General features: G+C 38.9%; 1 protein-coding gene across 2 annotated transcripts; it reads right to left on the bottom strand.

Moving 5' to 3' along the window:
* Positions 1-9,808: 9,808 nt before the first annotated feature.
* On the bottom strand, positions 9,809-13,727 carry LOC109160684 (G-type lectin S-receptor-like serine/threonine-protein kinase At4g27290). 2 transcript variants are annotated; one of them, XM_019308958.1, is made up of 8 exons: positions 13,116-13,727; positions 12,190-12,989; positions 11,948-12,088; positions 11,420-11,583; positions 10,972-11,182; positions 10,605-10,836; positions 10,328-10,478; positions 9,809-10,218 (listed from the first exon to the last, which is right to left on the bottom strand). In XM_019308958.1, exons 1-8 carry the CDS (start codon positions 13,649-13,651, stop codon positions 9,901-9,903), a joined length of 2,553 nt encoding a protein of 850 aa, XP_019164503.1. In that variant the 5' UTR covers positions 13,652-13,727; the 3' UTR covers positions 9,809-9,900. The 2 variants fall into 2 exon arrangements, with proteins under 2 accessions (XP_019164503.1, XP_019164505.1); XM_019308960.1 differs by having other exon boundaries at positions 10,085-10,218; positions 10,315-10,478.
* Positions 13,728-17,079: the final 3,352 nt, after the last annotated feature.

Here is a 17,079-nt window from a genome sequence, read left to right as displayed (position 1 = left end):
CGAAGAAGGATCATTTGATCTAGTTGGATATTCAGATGCTGATTTCGCAGGGTGTCGAATTGATCGAAAAAGTACTCAGGAACCTGCCAGTTCCTAGGAGGACGAATTGTGTCTTGGTTTAGCAAGAAACAAACTCTATTGCTACAAGTACGGCTGAAGCCGAATACATAGCAGCCGGAAGCTGTTGTGCTCAAATTTTGTGAATGAGACATCATTGAGAGATTATGGCATAAATGCACGAGAAGTGAGCATAAAATGCGATAACACGAGTGCAATCGCCATTACGCATAATCCTGTGCTACACTCTCGAACTAAGCATATTGACATTAAGTATCACTTCATTCGTGATCATGTCGAGAAGAAAGACATATCTCTTGAGTATGTTAATACTGATGATCAACTTGCAGATATACTCACGAAACCCTTGAGTGAAGCACGATTCTCCTCTCTAAGGCATGAACTCGGAATTATTGAAATGACATAAAGCCAAGAGAATCAAATCTGCCAAGATTCTTACTCTCGAAAATCAAAAGATTTGATCCATCCTCACACGCAAGGATCTTTATAAATGAGATACCACTATGAGGATAAAATTTCATATCTAACAAAAACTCTAGTGTGTGTTTTTGCATGTGCAGGTATGAGTACGGGAAGCGAAAGAACCATCACGGAGGCACAAGAGTGAAAGAGTGAAATTCTTAGTGAACCACTAGTGACTGAGCAAGAGGTTAATCAGTTTCTTGAACGCGCTCAACTCATACAAAACCTTCTTCGTGACACAACCGATAATGAGTCAAGAGAATCGTTCCACTCAGTTGGCAACCCTATTGGATATGTCAAGGAAGACAGTGTGCTGGAACTAAGTGATAGCTTTGACTACTCACCCTCAAGCACTCCTACTAAGATAGCATCCCCTCTCAAGTCCACCGCAAGCAGCAAGAAAAAGAAAGCCTGAATAACATTGTTAGGCCACGGTGACAAGTTGTGATGTTATTATGTTCATGATCTTTTAATTTATGACTCTATCTTTCGTTATCTTTTCAAAATGATGTCAGTATCTAAAAGATTTTGTTAAGAATTTCGCACGATATATTTTGCCTATATATTACTTTCCTATTTCATGAGCTTTACTCATTCTCAAAAACCTTAGAAAAGGAAAAGGTTTACAGGAATGGACAAAGGGAAAGGAAAGATCGATGAAGCTGAGAAAAGAGCTACACGCCTAAAGCATCACTTGCGAGAAGCAAGTAAGTTACCAAATGCCACCATCATTAGGCTGGAAGAAGATGGGGAAAGGGTCATCGTAACATACTCCATGCCTAACACAGCACCAAAAGAGAAGGAAACTCTTGACAAATTGGTCAATGAGTCCAGGGCTAAGAAGGCATACTGCATGGAACAAGCCACACGGCTTGCTAAAGAGAGAATTCTGATGATGAAAAGCTCTAATAAGCAAACACCATATGAAGTTCCTCAACCTAGTGATCAATCTTATGAAGACTTCACTATGGTTCACTCTCGGTCCTCAACTCAGTCACCCGAACCCACTCTCTCACTTGAGGAGTTGGATGAATATGCAAAGAAGGCAAATCTGACTGATGTGACCGAAGAGATGACTCGTCTGGAACTTCACGTGTCTTATCGCTTTCTCTAAGTTGTTGTATGCTGTACTTTCGTGACCTGGAATCCTCTTCTCTATCCTTTGTGATCTAATAAAGATGCTATCCTTTCGTACTTAGGTCTTAGAATGAATATACCTCTTGACTATGCTTAACTTTGTTTGTTTCTTGTCCAAAGTAACAGGAAATCTCATCGCTCATACGTAATCTGGTCAAAAAGGGGACCATAGATTATCATGCGTTTTATGACTTTTAAGTTCATTGAAGTTGGAGTGTCATAAAGAAACAAGTTAACAGTCAAAGTCTTGCTTGGAATTGATAACTCTTTATGAGCATTAATTGTGACGTTGAAATTAATGTGTAACAGACACATGAGCTATATTGATCTCTTGCTATAAAAGGAAGTGAATTCTTCACTTTATATTCATCCTTCTTTTCTTCACCATGGCTCCAAAGAAACCTTTCACTAGAGGTGACTCTCACAAGATAAGAGAGGTTGCAAGGCGTATCAGGGAAGAACAGGGTGATCTTTACCCTGGTAACAGCCCACAAGCTCCTGTGGACCTCCTCTCTGACTCAGACTCATCTCTTCAATATGATGAGATGGCTGGTTTCATTGTTGAAAAATCTGAAAGTGAGGAAAGACCCTCAAAAGACCCTGCTCAGGCCATCCCAGATGATCCCAGCAAGTGGGTTGATCGAGATTACATGGCTTTTCTGGCTCAAGAGGATTTAGAGGAGAAATATGATAAGGAGGAAGAACCTGAATCCTCATCTGATTCCAACTATCCACGAACCGGGAAGTGGTACAAGCAGATGTTGGGAAATCTGAAGAAGGGAAAATCTGAGTCGTCTGGAGTCAAGAAAAACGAGAAGAAGAAAAATTGATCCTTTATCTGTTGTATCTTATCTTATGTACTTTCTTCTCTCGGTCCTATGAATAATGAAATCCTGTTGGCTCTGGTTTCCTTTTGAACGAGACTTTATGTGTCTTATTTATCATCTGTCTAAAATCTTGAATCAAGGACAACTCTCTTAGAAAAGAATATTTTTCCTAAGGCGTGCCTTGGTCAAGTCATTCGGGCACATCTTTTGAGAGGCTCTACTCTCTATTTAATGGACCCTCTCAATCCTCTATGGACTCACTTATCTCTTTTCTTAAAACTCATGGATAAAGGGAAAGAAATAGCCCTCACATCCGAGAGCTTATCTGAGGCCGAAAAAATGTCTCAACATGATCTTGGAAACTCAATTGAGAAAGGTTCACCATCTGGGAAGGAACCAGAAATCTCAGAGTTCTACTCTCTTGTTCAACTCACACCCCTTCTGAAACATGAAGAGAAGTATCGTGCACTGTATGCTTATGCCAAAGCCAAAGTTCTGGCTGAACTAGATGACATGGAAAGACGAGGTCTTTCTAGAGAAACACTGGGAGCTGATCATGAAACTCTCATTGCTAAAGTTTTTGCTCATGAGATTCGAAAGAGGGAGTACCTTGAGCATGCACGAAAGAAGAAGGGAAATATTGAGTAAAAGCTGCTCTGCCTGCTAATACACGAGAGATTGTAATCGTTTTTACGTATGTTCAGTGTAATAAATCTCTCGGGTGATGTACCCTTGTTGTTGTAAGAAGGATCTGTTTGACTTTATTTGTCTCACAGATCTTATGTTATGATAAGATTATCTATCTTCGGGTTTGGAATCGTGTCTAAGACGTTTATTTATTAACTTCTAATCCAAACCGTTTAGATGAATCATAATGAGGATCATGTGGCCGAGAAAAATGGTCCACTATCCCACTTTGTCTGACACAGATTGAGACGTACATTTAATGCACCCATAAGCACTCAAGTGCTTTTCTCTCTCCTCATTTAATGATGGAATGATCGTTTTTTATCTGCACACGATCTTATCACTCTCCCATGTTGATCAGTTACCATATTGGAGAAGAGGAACCGGTAGTTCTTTTAAAATTCAAGTGATCCATTGGTAAATGGGCCATCCATAACTGGTTACCCGGTGCTTGCTAAAACCCTACTTAAACCTTCTTCTCTTCAAGCATCACCTTTTACACAACTCTCTCTCTAATTCCTCATAATCCTTTGTCTCTCTCAAATCCTCAACAATGGCGGAATATCCACAAACATCACCAACTGATAAAGAACCAGAAACACCTTCCACTCTGGAAATCCCAAGCTTTCCAACAGAAGATCTAAGGTTCATTGAATCCAGAGTACCATTCATCGTCGGCGGCAATATGTGGGACGCGCATGGTTTCCTTGAGTATATCCTGGACAGAAGATTTGGAGAAAACATCATTCATCTCCTCACAGAAACAGGATTATATGGCTTCATCACACATCTTTATACTATATGACACCCAGTTGATGTAACTCAGTTCTATATGAATGCCTCAATATCCTCTGATTATCTGACCATTACTTCCAGAGTCAATAATCATCATGTGGTCTTTACCTCGGAGGACGTTCGATCAACATACGGGTTTCCACAGAGGGATGAGTCTTACAAGTCTGATATTATCTATTATCATCTCGACCCAGAGGACTTCTACGAATCTATCAAGAACAACCACGCCCCCTCCAAGGCAGAAATCACTTGGCCTTTAAAGAAGAAATGGTTCAGACTAGATTATGAGTTCACTATTGATATCTTCAATAAACTTGTCGATCACAAGACCTCGGGGACTGATGATGTGACGAAGGAGAAGTTGAAAATGCTGCATGCTTTCTTGAATGGATTTAAAGTCGATTGTTCAAAGATCATATTCAACAATATTGCTCACACCATCACTTTTCATCGGAAGAGTCCAGGAGACATTGCAAAGAAGTTAGGGTACGGCTTTGTGATAAGCCATCTTCTTGCAACGAGAGTTATTTTGCGCCCAGGAATTCGGCCTGGCCAGAAAGCATGTCACATGAAACAGAAACCATCAGGGTACGACAAACAGAAGGCATTAGAGTTGGGTATTCCTATTGAGCAAGTGAAAACCAAGAGGAAGTCAAGAACCCCTAAGGTTTCGGAGGACGATCAACCCAAGCCGAAACGACAAAAGCGAGAAAAACACTCCACTCGGAGTAAGGCAAAGAAGACAGAAGCAACTCCATCTGTTCCAGTTCCTCTGAAATCTCCACAAGAGGCGAAAGATCCTACTTCACCTTCTCCTCTACCAGAAACAATCATTGTCAAAGATTCATCTGAAGACGAAGACAATCTGATTCTCACAAGACTTGGCAAAAAGAGTCACTTTCGGTCTCCTGTCAAAACAAAATCTTCCCAGGCGAAAAGTCTTACACCGAAAGAAGTTGACACGAGAGAAGCATCTCCACGGGGGGAAGAATTCACGAAAGAAACTCTCTCTCTCAGGGGGGAGCTCAGCCGAAAGTCACTCTTCAAGAAAGAATTTCTGATGCTCAAGAACCCGAAACTGATCTCGTTCTCTTCAAGACCACCATCCACAAGAACCTACTTTGGCAGATCAACTCCTTTGTGAGTTGACACAAGAACCTGTTAATGTAGATATGGAGGCCAGTCACTTAAGTCTTCCACAAGAACCTGGGTCACCAGAAAAGACGATAGAGGCGACTAATGCTTTGTTCGCTTTGCCTTGTCTGCCACAAGAACCTACCAATACAGAGCAGGTAATTCTGACACAAGAACCTGTGTTGGTAGACGAGACAGCAGTTGTGCAGGTACAACCTCCGGACATCCCGAAACCATCAGCTCCAGCTCCAGAAGTAAAAGTTCCTCAACCTTCACCAGATCAGTTGCTTAGAGAATCCATTGAAAGGGATTACAAACGAGTCCTGCAATGGCAACAGTGGCGCACTACTCCCCTAAGGACATTTCTTGAAACTTTTGAAGCAATGCAGGATGAAGAAATCTTTGCACTTGATTGGATTGGCACTGATGATGTTTCCAAAGCTCTTCGAATTGAAGAAATCAATCGAGTCTTCTCTTACAAGATGACAAATCGCACTCTCGGGAAGGATAAAGCTCCAATCTGCATCGAACTTAACAAGCCACCCTTGGATCCAGTTTTTGAAGAAGAAATGAAGCAACTTCGATATGCCGTGTTGCTATCAAAGATCAAGACCACATTAGAGAAGGAACACCAAAATGATCCGAATTGCAATGTCAGTGGCACGAAGGATGAGCTTGGATGAGAGATTGAAGAAGACGAGAGTGATGAAAATGAAGATGCAGATAATAATGATGATGATGTTGACGATGCTGATGATGAGAATGATGATGATGATGATGACGATGATGATAATAATGATCAGTTGGGTAATGAAGGTGCTCAAGAAGCCGACCCCGAAGACAGTCATACAATCTTGATCGGTCCTGACTATGACACCTACCCTCAAAGATCTCCCTTAAGAAAACTACCCTCTGACAGTGGCGACTCGGAAGAAGTTTCAACTAACCATCCAGAAGATCTGTCTCGTGCCATCGTTCCACATATCCAACCCATAGACGAGACTCAGATCATGCAAAAGAAAGCAAAAGTACGTGAGGGCAAACTGGAAGCCTCACCAATTCATCTTAGCTCAACAAGTGGTGGAAAAAGGGACGCACCACTTCAAGATGAACATATGGACACAACGCCAACAAACATTGAAGAAGAATCTGCTGCAGAGTCCCCACGGACCATCATGAACCTTATGAGGGAAACTGTCCATTCAGCCGAAACCATCCACATGCAATATCTGGCTCTACGGGAAAAGGACACGAAAGTTTTGGATGACTTGTGCAAAAAGGTTGATTCTTTGATAGCTGCATAATCTCTATCTCAGCCTCCACCTCAAGAACAGACTCAACCGCAGCAACAAAGCCAAACAGATCACAAGATCCTTGAGAGAATGGCAAAGAACCTCCACGATCTTGAAGCTGCCCTGAACAAAGTTGCACGGCAACAACACGAGATCAAACATTCTCATTTTGGTCTCAAAGAACGTATTGATTTGGCTTGCACAAAGATTGACACATATCAAGACAATTCGTACCAACTGGGAGAATACGCACTTCAAATTCTCGGATATGCCCAGGATATCTTGAATGTGATAAATAAAGTTTCCTCTATTCCTCCTACTTCTTGTGCTGATGATGCCAAAAAGGGGGAAAAGAGAAATGACGACAAAGATAAGGATGATGACCAGCCGAGAGACAACACGAAAGATCAAACTCCAGAAGCAAGGCACTCTCCCTCTCGGACACCAAGAGACTCTGGCCGAAGGAACACGAATCCATCTCATCCACCTTCCAGGTCTCGTGGTTACCATTCCTCGAAGCAAAGATATCATGGTCGATACCAATCCAAACCAATTAAGCCTCGACAATCCTTTGGTTCTGAAGCCAAGTACATCTTCACAGGTCTGCCAAAGAGAGAACAGACGAAACTAAGGCAGAGACTTGTGAGAGACAACAAAGTAACTATGGATGGCATATGAAACTTTGTGGACTTTGTTCCATATGAAGAAGGCAGTTGCAAACGTTTTGAGGGTTGCAATAATCCTACTTGGTTGAAAACAAAGGACAATTATACAAGACAAAATCACATGAGCACTCAAAACGAGAGAATCAAAAGAGAAAACAAAGAACTGTGGAAGAAGCATGATGAAGAAATCAAAAGAAGAGAAGATGAAGCAAGGGAAAGAGAAAGGATCAGAAACCTCATTGAAGATCTTTCTAGTGTAACCAAAGACTCTCCACAAAATGTTATTCACAATGCAGCTTTTAAAGTGCATAAAGAGTCAGGAAAGAGCTACCAAGAAGGCATGAATTCGTTTGAACTGATCTCGTGGTGGAAGTCTGGAATTGTTGAAGGAAGCAACATTCGAGAAGCCTATAACAATTACACTGGCCTGAATATCAAAGGAGAACATGAAGAGCTTGTCAGGTCTAATCCTATTAAAATCTTCAGAGCAAAAATCAATGAGAAAATAGACTTCAACGGGATGTTAAAGCAACAAAAGGAAAGGGATGACCGAAAATCCAAGGAAGCTGATCAACAGAAATCAAAGCTCTTAGAAATGTAAGTTAACTTTCGTTCTGTTTTTCTTCATAAAGTTTTTGTAATGATCACATCTTTATATATGAAACTCTCATTGTCACACATCTCGTGTCACTTGTCTGAGTTATTTGTCCTTGTCTTTCTTATTAACGCTTTAATCTAGAAAAAGACTTGTAAACTCTCAAGTATGGCTGTTTTTATAATAGAAAAATCCTTATGGAACTTTTATCAGCCTTATAAGAAGAGTATAGGTTTTGGCATCATCAAAAAGGGGAAAATTGTTAGGAACATTGTATTAGGATTTTGATGATACCAATGTAATGTAGAAAAGTAGACCCCTAACTATTAGCTTTTTCAATCGCTGCTTTCGTCCTAGACGAGAGTTGCCATAACTCCTCTGTAATTCGTGTTAAGCTAGACAAACACACGAAAATGAGTTATGACTAGATGTTAGGGTCTCCAAGACGAAAGAAGACACGAGACATGAAGAATTACAACGAGAGTTAAGCAGGAGTTGTCAACTAGCACAAAAAGACAGTGTTTGTTAAAGATGATCCTTATCAAACATTACTTCTCTTCAACAACGAGAAGAATGTTCTACCTGTCTGATTTGACAACATCCTAGGACAATAAGGACCTCATCTTAAGGGACACACTTTTCAAGGAGCATTAAATGAAGATGTACCATCTTCTGAAGATAAACGGCTACATGGTACAACCTCATTAATGGAGCATTTAATGCATGAAGCTCCCCGGTCCTTGTCCAATGGTTAAAAGGTTCGAAAATCTCATCTCCCTCCAACGGATGAATTTTCATCACCTATATAAACCCACCTTCATCAACTAAGAAGGTGCTGGTTCATTCTCCTCGACTTACTTACTTGCAAAAGCTCTTGAATCGCTCACCATTTATAAAAGCTTTTGTGAACCAGTATTGAGGTGCTAAGTTACTTGAAGAAGATTATTGATCTTTCTCTTACACCTCAAAGGAAGTCTTGCCATTTGTTTGAAGCAATCATATCTCAGAGCCAAGACTTCATCGTTGGAGAATTCAAGAAATCACTTTCTACCAACCTCAACTCAGGAGAAGAAGTTGATAAAGGCGGAGTAAACTCGAGGAGTTGAAAAACCTACAAAGGTTGTCCGGCTTAGTGATCAAGGAAGTCTTTGTGTAATTGTACTAAGAGTGATAGTGCAACCTTCCATCAGTTGTGGAAGAAGAGTGGAGTAGGCAACGTTAGCCGAACCACTATAAAATCTCGTGTCCTTTCTATCTCTTTACTTACACTTTTCCATTCTGCATTCATATCATCCCTTCTATCACCGTTACCGAAAGTTTTTCTAATTACGCAAACTCGTGCAAAGTATTTAAAACAAATCTATCTTATCCGCTGCGCTAAAACACCGAAAGGTGACGTTTAGGGCTTTTCACGAAAAGAGTCTATTCACCCCCCCCCCCCCCTCTAGACTCTCTTTACATTCTATCGGGACCAACAGGCATGGCGGTTTTCTAAAGGTTTAATAAGGCATTTGAAATTGGATCCAGCGCTGCATTATGATTACTTCTCAGGGGTCATACTGTTGTAAGTTAAACATGCTTAACTATAGAGTTCTTTGGTTATTTGGTTGTGATATCATACTGGTGATAAGTAGGTGGACATTAACCATTTAACCTCATCTTTCCATAATAAGCTGTAAGCCGCAAGCCGCAGCAACACGTCTAGAATCGAGTAGGGGCTGAACTCGACGAGTCTAGCGAACGCCGTACATTTTATTAACTAAGATTGGATTTGTAGGGTTAGCCATCTTCACAAGGAGACTGACTATTATTTTGATCTGATTGTGAGTAATCATGTAGATTCGAATTGATATCCCTTCTTTCTGGTGTTCTTGCTAGGGTTGTATAGCCTCACATGCATGCTTTATTTAATTTTCTTGTGCTCCTGTTTTTTCACGTGTGGAAACAAAAAATAAAAAATAAAAAATAAAAACCATAGCTCATATTGATAAATCTGCATATACATAATATAAACCAGTTTAACATCTATAATGGACATCAACTATTTCTACAAAATGAGACATCTTTCAACAGGATTCGATTACACTCATTGTAACCTAGCTTGTTCTTGGAATTGAATAAAAATCACAACTACAATGGATGTAACTTTTTTTTTAATTTATAAACTATTACACACCGGTCTAACATTTACAAAGAAACTAAATTTCTTCTACAAATTAAGAGATCATTTAACGCGGTTCAAGAACACTAATTGTAACCTCATTTTTGGAATAATGATCACTTGATTTTGTGTAAGACATAGAAACAATGGCATTGGAATGGTTGGTAGTCACAAAAGCTGGTTCTTTAAGTGGTGGAATTGCTAAAGTAGGGTTGGTCAACATGAGAATTGCATCAAACATTGTTGGCCTATCTGTTGGAATTGCTTGGACACATAAAAGGCCCACCTCGATGCACCTTATGACTTTGAAAGTGTCGTATGATGATCTCATTATTGCCGGATCAACAAATTCATATGGTTGTCCCTCTTGCCAATTTTTCCATGCCTAATACAAAGAAAAATTAAAAGAATTATAATATTGAAATATAATATCATTTTCTTCTATATATATATACTTTATATACCAAAATCATGAAGTTACATGGCATCCATACCCATCCGATGAGGGAGACTGAAAGTTGAGGGTGAATAAAATTTGAATTCTTCTTGCCATTAATAATTTCTAACAATAGAACTCCAAAGCTGTATACGTCAGATTTTTCTGAAAATTGTCCGTGCAATACATATTCTGGTGACATATAGCCACTGATCAAATAATAAAGTTAGTTATGCAGGCATTAATAAGTACACACTGCACGCGCAAATATGATTGTGAACTTATGAGTTGAATCAAATCTTTATTAATAATGGAATCTAGCTAACTGCACTTACTATGTTCCAACCACACGATTCGTTTCTGCTTGAGTTTGATCAAGTCCAAATATCCTTGATAACCCAAAATCTGATATTTTCGGTTTCATTGTTTCGTCGAGTAAAATGTTGCTTGCTTTTAAATCTCTGTGAATGACTTTTAGTCTCGAATACTTATGAAGATAAAGAATTCCTTGAGCAACTCCTTCAATTATTTGTAAGCGTGTGTTCCAATCTAAATTATCTTTCTCACCTATATTTGGAAGAAGCAAAGTGAAGTGATGAAGTTGTTAATATATAGAAGAACAAATCAGGAAAACTAATGCTCTAAATATATGAAACCTAGCTCATTAATTATGATTCAGAATAGATAGCAAATTAAACATACCAAATAAGAACTTGTCCAAACTTCGATTTGACATGTACTCATAAATTAGTATTTTTTCATCATCTTCAATGCAACAACCCAAAAGCCTAACAAGATTCTTATGATGTAGTTTTGCAATTAGCTTTAGCTCATTCATGAACTCCTCTAGGCCCTGTGACGATTGCTTACATAGCCTTTTGATGGCTACCATCCCAAATTCAGATAAAAAACCCTGAAATGAAATGACACGAATGTGAAGTTTGAAAATAATGATCCGGGATCGAGTCTTACTAACAACATTGTGGGAACAACCTTTTAAAGTGAGGGGGACTCGAGTTACTATGATTTACATCCTCCTAGATGTTCTGTTTTGAAATTGAGGGTTCAATTTTTTGAGAACAACAATCATAAAGTGATTTGAATTGGAGATTTAATCTTTTAAGAACAACAATTATAAAGTAATAATTACCTTAAACACAGGACCAAATCCACCCACCCCAAGTTTGTTTGCTTCATTGAAGTGGTCGGTAGCATCTAATATTCTCTCCAAACAAAGTTGTAGCAATTCTACATCTCCATTTCCAAGGGGGGATGCATTTGACTTTTGACTGGCTATTGATGTAGACTTCTCACCTACATATATACATACCCATGCAATCAGTGTTCACACAGCAGTTGGCAACTATTAATGAAGGTGGTGGGAATGCCCTGCCGTTTTTTATTTTTTTATTTTTTTATTTATGCCCTGCCATATTATTGTTCCTAAAAAGTTGAATTGAATTGAATCCACAATCTCAATAGCCTGATAGAGCATTGGGAAGATATAAATCATGATAATGGCAACTTAACTGAATACACAGGCTAGACTTTTGTTAATCATGGTCGCTGGTGAAACTCGATCCTAAGTAATTGTTTTCAAATTTCACCTCTGTGATCAACTGAGCTGCCCATGTGGTCTGGTCAGCCATACTATTCAAAATGGAATTTATGTATGTACCTTTTTTTCTATCGTATCTCCGTTTGAGGGTACAACCCAAAACACTAATAACAACAAGAAAGACTGCTGCAAAGACCAAAGAAACTATTACTGCAACATGTAAAGGACGTTTGCTTTTGTGTGCAGAATTTTCAGTTCTATCTGCACCAAACACAATCAAACGAACTAAAGTAAGAAAAAGCTGAACACATTCCATGTCAAAAAGCTAACACAAAGAGAAGACAAAGTTAAACATGTCTTACTTTGCTCAAAGGCATGAACTCGAACATGGAGATCACTAATGGCAGCTGAATTGTTATGAGCCAAATCAACCAAGTCCCCAAACCAGTTTATACAATTGACATTGTCGTTACTGTAATTGGTGTAAGCTTTGTCGCTGCTGAAATTGGTGTAAGCGAAAGCGGTGCAGGAACAGTTCCTGTAACACTGAGCTTCACATTCAGTAAATGTCATATTATTATTTCGCAATGAAATTTGATGGTCAGGCCATTTCATCCACTCAAGCCTCATGAACTTGTCATCTTCTTCATTGCATTCCAATGCTATTCTCCTCACACACCCTCCACTGTAAATCCCATTTTCCCAATCTCTCTGTGATTTTGGTTTAAACCCTTCCAAGCAAGTGCAGACCGAATGGGAAGAACCGATTTTCTTACAGCTTCCAAACGAACCACAGCTCCCATACATTCCACACTGAGTTGGGTCTGGAAACTGCAACCTATTCTCCCATTCATCACTGTTGTCTGGCTTTAACAGAACTTGAATATACCCGTTGGGACTCAAGACGAACCGGATTGGGACCGAGGTGTCCCGATACGTATAGCTGAAATAAACTTCATCTTCTCGTGCTGCAAATGATAAATATACTGAATATCCCTGGTTGGGAATGTACCAGGATAGAGAATAACCATACTCATACAAATTGATCCTATAATAAGGAATATTATTGTTTTGTTTCCAAATTAAGATTTGTGGAGCCCCATTGGGATCCATCCCAATCGAGAATTTCCCTGGCCGGGGATCATCGCTGCTAGTCCAAGACCTTGTAAAAGTGAACAAATCATATATATTAATCACAGCAAATACTGACTATTTATTTATAGTCCAGTGATAAGTTACAGCAGAAGAGAAAAAGGTGGAAACCAAGCTAAAAGAATTATTAACAGACCTGAGAATGTTTTGTTTTCCGGTTCTCATGTTTACCTTTAGTCTCATCTCCGGCATCAATGTATCACCGCCGCCGTAGCCATCATCAAAGCTCTCCCAAACAGTGTATTTCCCGTGCTTCAGAACAAGGTTTCCGGTGTCTTTCAGTTGCGCCTCCGCATAATAATTTCCGCCGGGACCGGAGACATTTGTCGACCATTTGGTGTTGTTTCTTGCGCCGCCGCCGTGGAGAAGGCGCAGATTCCCATCATCACCGATTGTGAAACGAGCTTCTTCGGAATCTTGGTGCACCGGAGATTCTCTGTTGGCTACCCAAATCACACTACTGTCTTTGAGGTTGTTGTACCATATCCCCAGAAAGGAAGAAGATGAGTTTCCGGGACGGAAGAAGCCTAACGCGAAGTTCCCGTTGGAGGAAACTAACGTAGTGTTTGGAGTAACAACATCGCCCCGTCTGAGAATGTCTGTGCTCGTTCCAAGATTGCAGAGAAAACAGAGAGACGCTAAAGAAACAAGTGTGAGATGAACCCTTCCCATACTATATGGCCGCCGTTTCCGGTTTAGTTTCGCCGGAGAAGAATGGGAATTGGATAGTTGTTCCAGTTCCGGGAAGTTTAGGGACTTATATTTGAAACGGGAGTTAGGTTTGTTTGTATGTTGTTTTATTTTTTTGTTGGGTCGACACCGACAACACGATTATCAATTTATCATACCTAGCTATCTCATGTTACATCAATAATTATCATGTTGCCAAACCACTCAAACGAGAAAACAGTAACCGAATTTGGAAAACAACCAAATTTCACACTTTCACATACCAGAATAATATATTGTGCGTTTTCATGTAGAATATTGTGTGTATTTATGTACAAGGGATTGTTGGAAAAGTAGGCTGATAAAGTGAAAAATAAATAACTGCTGTGTCGTGGTATAACCACTGCCATAGAAGCGAAGTCGCCGCTACTGGTGCAGTCTCACAACAGCAGCGTCACCCCCGAATGTTAACACGGCAATCCCCATCTTCGTACACCCGGAGCAGGGATTGGAACATACACAACATTCTCATAGTGGAAAGGGGACCATTCAGTTAACAAGACAATATTTGTCTATGTGTCCTAACTCATTAGTACCCCACCTTAAATAGTAAAAAGGCCAAATAATTAGGACCATATACTACCTAACAAATCTTGCTCATTCACCACCTTGTGGTAAATAGTGGACCAAGACTAAGTTATCAGTGAAATATTGGCCACACACTTGCATTATATTTCCCAACAATCCCCCACAAATGCAAGGGAATGACAAGGATGCTAGCTAAGACTCTGAGAAGTATAAAATTTTGACACTTAAGTGCTAGTGAACGAATTTTGAACTGGCACGTAGTGACACATGGTATACTCTGATCTAGTGAGTGAACGAATCTTGAACTCTTAGACTAGAGGTTTAAACCAAGTGACACGCATCACACCTTAGATCTTGTGTAAGTTCCGCAAAAAAACTACATATATATTTAGCCCAACTGAACTTCGGGTTGCTAATGAGTGCTCTAAAAAGATAGCCCATTATCTTTCATAAAAGGCGGCTAACCATTTTCACTCAAGTAGGTGATCTCTTTAAGTCTATCTCAATATAGACTACCAAATTTAGGGTATGAAATCATTAAGAGCATTTTATGCTCACCCTCTCAATTATTAAGCGGTGAATTCATTAGGTCCATCTCAATAGGACCACCCATCTCATAGGGTTATAAATTCATTAAGAGCTGTAGCTCAACCTCACTAGTACACTCATCATATATAGGAATGATCAATTAGTGTACTACTTCGTGATTCTTTTCATGGCTTTGTTTGACCACAAAAGTGGGATCCACCACGAAGTCATCACCTCTTGGGCTTTAAGTCATTCCATCAATAATTCAACAATTAACCTCATAATCAGTCTTCTCTACTAAAGTAAGTTGATCCTCTCGATCAAACTTACGTACACTTTAACGTGTACTTTATTTACTCACAAATAATTCCCTGAAAATTTTCATGTTCAACATCAAATATTCTCTTTAACCATTATTCTCGATACCACAGAGAGACTTTTGAAAGAAATATATAAGGAGTTAATTACCCCCACAATGCAACACTTGCAAATACTTTTCTTAAAAGTATTTGATTTCTTACCCAGATAGTTAATTACCCCCACAATGCAACACTTGCAAATACTTTTCTTAAAAGTATTTGATTTCTTACCCAGATTTATTTTAGGCGGCCAACATTAGCTCCTTAGAAGACTGAGCTACGCAGACTTTATAACAACTCTGCACTTGGTTATTACACACTCAGTAGTGGACTATATTTCAACTAAAATGGTTACCTCAAACCACTAAGATTTCCCTTTACATAGGAATCCTAGGTCTTGAAACCGACTCAATTAAGACTTTAAATCATATCTATAATTACTCATTGCCAGTAGGCCACATAGATAATATTGTTTGCATGTTGCTTCAAGTTAAACAACATAATCATAAATTTCACATACTTTCTTGAGAAAATTAAATCCTCATATTCAAAAATTATATTTAAACTAGCATTTATTAGAGAATGATTTATATCTACATAAATTTCAACAAGGTGAAATTCAACATATATAACTTTATCATTCAAAGTTATTTCAACTTCACAATTTTCCCTTCACTTGAGAAAATTTAATAACTCATATATAGCATTGATGTAATGCAAATCAATAAAAAATTTCATATTTATTCTCAAAAGAATAAATAGCCCCCAATTATTTATAACATGGGAATTTAAATCAACGCTATTATTACACCACGTAAGCAATATTTATTTGCAAGGCTTAAATTTTTTAATATCATGTGAAAGTTAAACTCATTTCACTATATTTCAATAATTGATTACCACACTAGCCATATGACCCCCACAATCCTCGTAGTGATCAAACTATTTGATTCTTCTCCATATCTACTTGATTTCATAATCAAATATATGCTATTCAAATTGATATGGTGATTACCCATGCATATAATCTTTGTATGCATGAAACTTAAGTTTAAACATGTGACCATGCATGCATTATTGATACTTTAAGTATTAAATGAAGAAGCACATATATGAATGCATGCATAACTCAAATGTAATACTTAGCTTCTCGTAAGTAGCAGGGTGAATGACGTTCGATCGTTGTTGCGCATCTTTCTTCTTCTCCTCCAGCATTAGAATATTTTGCAAGACCACCCAGATTACTCTTATGCAGTGCTGAAGTACATAATCTTGATATTAATGGAGAAGGCTGACTTGGAGAATCAACCATGCATGTTTCATGATTTCATTGCTCTCCAGACCATTGAGAAATACTTCTAATATGTCCTTCATGGTTATGATCTTCATAAACTCCTATCTCTTGTGTTCTTTTGGAACACTATAGCAGAAACATAGAAGTTTGCAAATAGCAATCCACAATACCACTTTTGCAATAATTCATGTCTAGTATGTAGCCCTCGATCTCATTGAGGGAGACGACGAAACAAGTCAATTTCAATAGCAACAACTCAATCAACAGGTTATTACTCTTCTAGGCTATGGCAGCAAATTTTAGATGTACTGCATGCACATGTTGGCAGCGATGATAACCCCATAAATCCTCCTTGTAGTGGCAACGTCTTTTCGGCATAAATCTATGACAAAAACATCTTCAAATTTTCTAATTTTTTTTTTCCTTTTATCATTCACTATTATCAGCATCAATTCGCTTCTATATTGTTGGAAAAATAGGCCGATAAAGTTAAAAATAAATAACTGTTGTGCCGTGGTATAACCACTGCCATAGAAGCGAATTCACCGCTACCGGTGCAGGCTCACAACAGCGGCGTCGCCCCCGAAGGTTAACACAGCAATCCCCACCTCCGTACACCCGGAGCAGGGATTGGAACATACACAACATTCTCAGAGTGGAAA

This window comes from Ipomoea nil, unplaced genomic scaffold, assembly GCF_001879475.1.
Source record: "Ipomoea nil cultivar Tokyo-kokei standard unplaced genomic scaffold, Asagao_1.1 scaffold2879, whole genome shotgun sequence".
Lineage (NCBI taxonomy): Eukaryota > Viridiplantae > Streptophyta > Magnoliopsida > Solanales > Convolvulaceae > Ipomoea > Ipomoea nil.
Note: the sequence above shows the minus strand (reverse complement) of the source record. Positions and strands in the feature narration are given on the sequence as shown.